At 42.9% G+C, this 9059-nt stretch overlaps 2 protein-coding genes across 2 annotated transcripts in view; one reads left to right on the top strand and one right to left on the bottom strand.

Annotated features, from left to right (window-relative positions):
- ARMC10 (armadillo repeat containing 10) overlaps window positions 1-4547 on the bottom strand; it is a 21403-nt gene extending 16856 nt beyond the window's left edge. Inside the window, 3 exon segments of the mRNA XM_006172261.3 lie at window positions 69-217; window positions 4401-4435; window positions 4437-4547. Of these exon segments, the coding sequence (XP_006172323.2) occupies window positions 69-217; window positions 4401-4435; window positions 4437-4534 (282 nt within the window). The 5' untranslated portion in view covers window positions 4535-4547.
- Window positions 4548-4601: 54 nt separating this feature from the next.
- Window positions 4602-9059, top strand: part of FBXL13 (F-box and leucine rich repeat protein 13) — a 274784-nt gene continuing 270326 nt past the window's right edge. The window contains exon 1 of the mRNA XM_006140783.3: window positions 4602-5073. Coding sequence (XP_006140845.2) covers window positions 4621-5073 — 453 coding nt within the window. The 5' untranslated portion in view covers window positions 4602-4620. The remainder of the gene's footprint in view (window positions 5074-9059) is intronic.

Below are 9059 nucleotides of genomic sequence, written 5' to 3'. Positions count from 1 at the left end.
CGAGGGTCATGATTACTGCTGGTGAATAGAAATAGAAGGAGCTTGTTTGCTGAGACAAGGGTACTTACCTGGTTAGCTGAAAATGCTGCACTGTTACCCAATGTGACCAAAGCTCTTTCAATAATTACAGGATCCTCAGTGGTCTCCAGCAGGTAAAGGAGTTTCTGAAGTTGTTCAGTATTAAGGACATCATCACATGAACCATCAGTTAAGTCTTCTATATATAAGAGGAAAGTTATTTAAAGTTCATCTAAAAATCAACAGGAGTATTTTTTGAAATTTTAAAGATAACATTGACTGCATACTTGGATGCCAAGCACAGTATTACGCATTTTACACACTTTATCTCGTTTAATCCTCAAGTAACCCTAGCAAGAAGATACTACTATTCTCAATTTACAGGAGGGAACTGAGGCTGACAGATATCAAGGAATTAGCCAACGGTCACTTAGTATATTAGTAAGATACTGTATGCCAATAATATATAGCCCGAAGGCAGATAGCACTTTCTTCTTTTAAAAAGCAGGTAACCCAGGACCAGCCCTGTAGCACAATATTCTTTGCTGTGCATTGGGAGCCAGATCCTACATTGCTCACCATGATTTAATCCGGCCACAAATCCTGACGGGAAGGAGAAATGAAGGAAAAATTATTGTGGTGTGACTATGAGCCATTGGGGAGGGCTGGCTCTGGCACGCATTCTCTCTCTCTCTCCTCTAACAAAAAACCTATTTTAATTAAAAAAAAAAAAAATCAAGAACAACCATCCAATCAACATTTGCCTAGAGGTCAAGGTTAATTAAGAAATAGGATTTATATTACATAGAACTGTTTTAGTTGCAAAATTAAGAGCACATCACATAGGAAAAAACTATAGGAGTAACGCAATTATACAACTAGGGTAGGAGTAATGCAATTATACAGCGGGGGTGGCATTTTGTTTGGTTTATAGGAACAAGGTATGAAGACTGGGGTGCTAGAAAACCAGTTCTGCTAGTGGTGATGACATATGGAAAGTGTCATTTTGTGCAAAAGCTAAAATAGCCAAGTGCTGGGTCTGCACAATGATTTTTAGAATCTGTATCTTTAACTACAAATCACTATAGGAGAAAAAGAAACCTTTTATGGCACTATTACTGCTCTGTGTGTGTGTGTGGAGGGGTTTATTCAATGATAGCTGCTAAATGCTGCCACATCTGTGTGTGTTTTTTTTTTTTCCCTTTCTTTTCTTTTTCTATACACATAATTGTTAAATATTTGGGGGCCAGCAGGTAGCATAGTGGTTGTGGTCCTGGACTCCCACATGGCCAACTACAGTTTGAATATCCAATCTGCTTTCACTTTCACTTTCTCTCTCTGGTAATAATAATAACAAATAACATTAAATAAATAATACTTCTTTATGGTATTTCATTTTATTTTTTAAAGAATTATTTACTCAGTTTTTAAAATTTATTTATTATTATTCAATTTGACAAGAGACAGAGAAAACAAGCTGTCAGGTCTGGGACTCAAACCATGGTCAACCATGTGGAAGCTCAGTGTCTTAACCACCACACCACCTGCTGACCCCAATAATACTTTTTTATTTTTTAAAGCGTTTATTTTAGAATTACAAATGACTTGATTTCTACCCAATGTTCATGAGTACTTTCTAATTTTTTTACACATGTATTATTCCTTTAACTAAAATAATACACATATTGCTTGAGGACAAATCACAAAAGAGAAAAAAATGAGGGAAGGGACAAGCACAGATTATGAAAAACAATAAGCGATACAGTGTCCTGAGGAAGACAATTAAGGAATCTACTGTTAAGAAAACTTCAAGTTAAGGGAACCAGAAGTTAGTGTAATGGCTATGTCGCTGGACTCCCACGTAGTTGACTGCGGTTCAAGTCCCGGACCCAGCAGCTTAAAACTCACGCCGGGCGCATGTGTGTGTGTGCCCAAGATCCCGAGAGGTGAATGGAGGAGAAGGGATTGTGGCGTGATCATCCCCCCAGGGGATGATTTCTCGCTTTCTGTCTCTATGTCTCTCTCTGTATGGCGAGTGCATGCGCCCTATAGTGAAAATCTCTCCCCCCCCCAAAAAATAATAATTAATTAATTAAAAAAAGAAAACTTCAAGTTAAAAAGCCAGCAGATTTTCACTACAAAGTCTTACAATCAGGACCTCTGGACCCTGCTTTTACTGTTGAATCCATGATCTGCCTCATTTAATGGTTATAAAAAGTTTCACCCAAGTAAAACTTGAAAAAAAATCAATGAAAGGACAAGAAGACAGATTTTTAAGTGAAAAGAATTTGAGTTTCATCCAAACTTCTCAATTTATACAAGATACTTCAGCCAGTATCATCTAAGGATTTTCCTAAAATTACAGTTAATTCATAGAAGACAATAAAGAGATGAAAATACAAAATTGTAAACGAATCATTTAATGCATTTTTGGGACTCAATTTTCTCATCTGTAAATAAAAGAGTTGGTCTAAGAGTAAACCCGGCTAAAAAGGTTCCTATACAGCTCTGAAGTTGTATGATTTTTACACACACACATGCACAGAGCAGAAATGTGATAAATTTAACTCTTTCATACTTCTTGGATATTTCAAAATCCTATTATTTTCTTACAGATTTCCCCCATATGACCATTTAAAACAGGTTTTATAGATGTACACATTCTTTATAAACAGCCAAATAAACTTTTAGTACAAGCACTATTAAATCATAGATTTTCACTTGAAGGGCGCTAGGTAAAGGTGAGCCAAGCCCACAATTCAAATGGCTAGTTCAATTCTTAATAAACTATTTACCAGATAAGAAATAATCTCTTGCTTGGCTTCCTTACACGTTAAATAAGAGTTAATAGGACCTACTTTAAAGCATTTTCTTGTGAGTTCCTGGTATAATTTATTAATAGTACACACAGTTGGTTCTGACTCCAAAATCCAGATCTTTTTATTTCTGGCCCGTTCATCTCTTTCCTACATTACCATTCTCCATCTATTAAAATGATGCTTCTTTGGGGCCGGCAGGTGGCATGGTGGTTAGGGGTGGGAATTCCAGTGCCTTAACCACCACTCCACTCGCTGGGCCTAAAAGTACATCTTTTAAATAGCCAAGTTAGCTCCTTTGGAGTTTTACAACCTAAGAACATCTTTCTTAAGGGCTTGGGTGCCATGGCTTTTTAATGTAAACATTAAGGAAGACAGAATTCCAACTTCTCCATCTCTGATAATTTAGACCAGGCACCTAGTTACTGGTTGTAACTACTTCCCTTTTTAGTAAGAGATTTTTGCTATAGGACACTGTGCTCCCTAGAGACACAGAAAAGGAGAAATCACTCCACGCAAGCACACAGGCTAACCATGAGTTTTAACTCACCAGATCCGCGACTCAAACTCAGGCGACTATGTGGGAATACAGAAATGTAACCATTGCGCCATCTACTGGTTCCACTAGTTGCTTTTCATAGCTATAAGCCTAATTTTGTCTCTACCTAAAGGCAATTAACTAACCCAAATAAGTGTCCCAATTACCTAGGAATTTAGGCTATACTATGTTATAGCAAACGGTGCTGTCAAGTTCTTTTAAGGACAAATTACCGGTTAACTCAAGAATAAGCACATAATATGAAATCCTTGAACATAACCCATCCCACAAATCTTTCATTTAGTAGATTGCCTGTAATATGCGATCTAATTTAATGTTTATTCGATAGTAAAGCTGCTTTGTATTTTTTCGCATTTGTGAAGTGATTTCTTGGTTGGCAAATTTTAATAATTTCCCTAACAGTTTTCAAGACCTGATAAATTCCTCTAGAACATGCAGCAAACTTAGAATTTTCGATGTACCAGTCAGCTTTTGGACAAAAACGTATCTGCATGACAGTATGCCTCACATAGATAACTGCTACAACTTCCAACACACACACCCCAAGATGCATTTCAGAGGCCTGGCCCAGTTCAGGCAGAACTGCCCCTCTGGTGTCCCTTCTCCCAGGGTAACCGCTCGCAGAATGTCACCTATGGTTTCAGGCCCCACCACAGCCCTTCCCCCCAAATCATGGGAATCCCAGACCCAGAGCATGCTTTAAGGTTGATGAATGCGCTTTTGAAAGACCTCGTCAAAGTGATGGCAGATTGAGGGTGGAGAGTTCGTGCAGTTCTCCGTTCCCGGATTTTGAACAAAGAGGACGCAGGAGAGAGCTCAAGGCCCTCCACCCACACAAGTTAAAGGTCGCCCCGCCTCTCCACCTGAGTTTCTCCACTCGCTATTCTCACGAGGCGACCCTCCCCCGGCCCCCGTTCAGCTCCTTTTTTCACTCTGAAGACAGGGAAGCCCCGAGTGCCGGCGGCGTCCTCGGCCCACACCGGGCTGGGACTGCCCCCGTGTCTCACCTGCGGACCGCGAGCGGCGCAGCCCGAGCCCGCGGCCGCCGCCAGCCCCGCGTCAGCCTGTAAATGCAGTAGCAGGCGCCGGCCCCGAGCACCAGGCCGGCAGCCACCCAGCCCACGCCCCGGGCGCCGCCCATGCTCTGCGCACCAGGCTCGGCGCGGGGTCTCCAACACACGCGGGTCCTGGTGCCTCCAGAGCGCGACCCAGCTGCAGAGTGAGGAAATGGGGGAAAGGGGCCTGAGCTCCGCCTCCCGGAAACAGCCCAGTTCCAATCGCAAAACCTCCCACTCAGCCCGACGCGTCCCGGCAGCTTCCCGCAGGTTGGCGGGCGGCGGGCGGAGTGAGGGCAGCTGGACTACGGCGCTGCACGTGGGCGGCGCGCCTGGCGCCGCAGCCTCGCGCTTCCCCAGGCTCCTTCCGGGGTCCAGCCTGCTGGGGCGCACGGCCCGGCCCCTTCTCCTCCCCCCGGGTCAGGGGTCGGGGGAACCCGTAGCTCCGTCGTGCTCCGCCCCGTGGTTGCCGGGGCAATCCGCGACGCGCGCAGCCTCGCCTGCAGCTCTGGACGCGACAAGTCCAGCTCCTCCGGGGAAGCTTCTGACCATGGCCTCGCTACGCACTGCCCATCCCAGGCTGAGGAACTACTTCAAGGAGAACTACATTCCTCAGGTCTGCGAGGTACTGGAGCCACGTGGCCAGTGGACACCGAGCGCGTGTGCGGAGTTCGAAGGGGCAGGAGTCAGGGAAGACTTCCCCTAGAAGTTTTTCTTCGAGTTTGGGGGTGGGGGTGGATGGAAGGAATGGAAGGAAGGAGAGGTTGAAGTTAGAACGAGTCGTGGGCCTGGGCTGAGAATAGACAGCAAGAGGGAAGGCTACAGAGGGGAGATGAAGGTTGAAAGGGGGCGTGGGTGACGTCTTCCAGGGGAGAGATGGGACCAGAGTGGAAACCACCAACTGCAGCATTAAGGTTTTGACGAAGAGTTTGAGGAAATAGAAGGGACAAGAAATGCTGGAGAGACCAAAGAGGGAAATCAGGAGAGCGGCATTATCAAGACTGTCTTAAGAAAGAGGAGTGGTCCAGCAGGTGGCGACAGTGCTTAAAGTGCTAGATTCCCATGGGGCTGACTGGGGTTCAAGTCCCAGACCATCGGGTTGAAAGTGGCCCCAGGTACGTGGTATGCATGCCCCAAATCCCGACAGAATGAGGTGCCCTAGGCAAAAATCTTAAAAAAAAAATTATAAAACAAAGAGGAGTGGGCAGTAGTCGTCTAAGATCCCTATCTGAAGGAGTTTGGTTGATTCTGCCCGGATGAACCTAGGGCTTGGGTAGAGAAGTGAGGGCAGAAGATAAGGTAAAATGGGATTATCTAGGGAGAGAGTGAAAGTGGAGACCTTTAGGCAAAATGTAGCCAGTCCTTGGTAAGGGGAAGAATGCTCACAACCAGATTACTATTACTGGAGGAAAGATTGCTTCTCATGCCACCCCCCCTGTGCACCTCATCCACCTCTGTGCCCCCCCTCCCACCATTACAATAAGAGGGAAGGAGGACAGAATGGGTGAGGGTGGCTAGTAGAGTTTGGAGTCTTGGAGTTAGGAAGCTGAGAATTCCTCTGACTTCTGTTTGCTCTGCAAATAGTTGGTGAGCTATTGGGGAGAATTGTGTGTTTGGGTGGGGATGCCAGTGTTGGTGGTACAACAGGAGGTTTGAGCAATGATAACTTATTTGGAGAATGAGGAACAGAGATGTCTATAGAAGGAAAAAGGAGAGCTCAACTGGGGGTGGTAACACTCCTAGCAGTTTGGAAGGCAATTTGGTACAGTCTCCCCCTCCTACTTTTGGATGTCGATTTAGACATATTTATCAAATCATTAAGTATATACATTTTTTGAGAGTTTTTTGCTATAGGACACATGCACTCACCAGAAAGACAGAGACAAAGTGATAAATCAGTCCCCAGTGGGGATGGCCATGCTGCAATCTCTTCTCCTCCATTCTCTCGGGATCTTGGGCACTCACACACACTCGCCTGGCGTGAATTTAAGCCACCGGGTCCAGGACTCGAACTGCAGTCTACTACATGGGAGTCCAGTGACATCGCCATTACACCAACTGCTGGTCCCCGTACATACATCTATTAATCACGAGTTTCCACTTCTAGAGATCCACTTTAGGTAAATATTTGTGCTTGTGTTCATGTGTAAGGATGTTCATTATAACATTGTTGCATAGTGTTAAGTTAAATGATAGAAAATAAATGCAAGTTAGGGAAAGGGATATTGTGTAGAATAAAGTATATATGTACTATTGGGAAAAAATGCCTAACATTTTGTAGAATAGAAAAATACCAGTTGACCAGCAAAGTGTCCACTGTGATCTATTCCTGTCAGTTATGTATGTATCTGTGTGTGTGTGTATGTGTGTTTATATACACACATGTGCACCTTGCATACTCACTTCAAAAAGTTTGTGGAAAAATTGAATTTAAGTTTATTTTGATGGAAGGATTTTGAAATCCATGCAATTTTTTTTCATAATATGCATTAAACTTTTTAAAGATAATTATTTATTTTATTTATCATTATTCTTTCTTTTTTTAGAGAGTTATTTTTGTATAGGGTGTATGTACTCACCAGAAAGACGGAGAGAGACAAAAAGTGAGAATCGCCCCCCCCCCCCAGGGGATGGCCATGCCACAATCCCTTCTCATTCATTCTCCTTTTCAGAATTTTGAGCATACACGCACATGTACCTGGCATGAGTTTCAAACCATCATGTCCAGGACTCAAAATGTGGTTGACTACCAGGGGGTCCAGTGACATAACCATTATTATACCATCTGTTGGTCCCTATCATTATTATTGCTTAATTTGTCGAGAGAGAGAGAAATGGAGAAAACAAGCCTCTGGGTCCAGGACTCAAACCATGGTCAGCCATGTGGGAGTCCAGCTCCCCAACCACCATGTCACCTGTTGGCCCTGCATTAAACTTTTTGAAGTCCTCTCTCATATATACTTGTATATGTGTTTAAATGTACAGGTACATATGTATATCTGTACATATTTAAGATAATGAATATTTTTTCATAATATGCATTAAATTTTTGAAGACTTCTTTCATATATATTTGTATATGTGTTTATGTGTACAGGTATGTGTGTATAGCTATGTATATTTCAGACAACAATGCATAAATAGAACATATACTGAACTATTAAGAGCAGATATTTTGGGGGAATTGTCTTAGAGGAGGAGATGAAGGAGAATTCCTTTTATTCTATATATTGTTGTAATTTAAAAAAATGAGTTTTATTCATGTTTTACCTTTATGCAATTGTACTTGAAAATATGTGGAGAGCATGGTACCAATCTTCCCACTTGTGTGATTTTTTTTCAGGTGGTACTCAGAAAACCAGATGTAGGTACAGAAATAACAGTTGACTTCATCCAGGATAGAAGTTTGCCAGGCATATGAATGGAGAGACAGTGTGCAGGGTAGCTAAGCTATTGAATGTCTGAAGTGAAAGGCAAGGGACTTTAAGGACTAAGTGGGAAATGGAAAGAAGATATGACACTGCTACATGGACAGAAAGTGGAGACTCCTAATAGGTGAGAGACGAGGAATAGAAAAAGCTGAGTGAGGGAATTGGAAAAGTAGGGGAAGCAGGGATTATAAAGTGAAATATTGGTGTTTAGAATTCAGGGCAGGTTCATTCTGAGTGATGAATCAGTCTAGGGTATGGCCATGGAGCTCATAACAGAAGTGAACCTGAGTCGAGAGTCAGGGTATATTGAGGAAGTGATAGCCTCTTCTCACCTTGCTTTTCGATTGCTCTAACAACACAAAACTCCAAAGAGACAGCTGCTTCCTCCTCTGGGTGAAAGAACACCTTCCTCACTTGCCTACCCTACCACATTGCTTTGTCTCCAGTGGGCAGAGGCCCTTATAAGTGTTCCCATTGTGTAAGATGTTCTATTCAAGAGTCCTTCACTCATGGGTGCTACCACATTGCCTTAAGCACATTGCCAGAAAGCAGTCTTCTGGGGCTCTACACACCCACCTTAAATTTGTTACTCACTTCTCCCATGAGACTATCAAGATGAATCCCATTCTGCCTCACATCTCTGAAAAACCTATTTACCTTAACCATCTAGTCATTGGTCATATTCTTTTTCTTTTCTTTTTTTTTTTTTTTGAGATATTTTTGCTATAGGGCACATGCACTCGCCAGACAGACAGAGACAGAGAGACAGAAAGTGAGAAATCACCCCCCAGAGGGGATGGCCATGCTTCAATCCCTTCTCCTCCATTCTCCTTTCGGGATCTTGGGCATGTACGCACATGCACCTGACGTGAGTTTTAAGCCACCAGGTCCGGGACTCGAACCATGGTTGACTACATGGGAGTCCAGCAACATAGCCATTATGCTAACTGCTGGTCCCCATTGGTCATATTCTTGACCATTCAAGTTTCCAAGGTCTTACACTATTCTAAAACTAATCTTGTACAAACTTTGGAATATTTAGTCATTTAACACGTTTCCAAACTTTTTTGAACTTTACCTACCTCTTCTAAATGAAACTGGGTTGTCTATAAACTAATTTCCCTGCATACCTACTGAATACAGAGGCTGTTTTTATTTGTTCTGTGTTTTTTTTTTTTTTT

The sequence above is a fragment of the Tupaia chinensis genome, unplaced genomic scaffold, assembly GCF_000334495.1.
Source record: "Tupaia chinensis unplaced genomic scaffold, TupChi_1.0 Scaffold000044_1, whole genome shotgun sequence".
Classification (NCBI taxonomy): Eukaryota; Metazoa; Chordata; class Mammalia; order Scandentia; family Tupaiidae; genus Tupaia; species Tupaia belangeri.
Note: the sequence above shows the minus strand (reverse complement) of the source record. Positions and strands in the feature narration are given on the sequence as shown.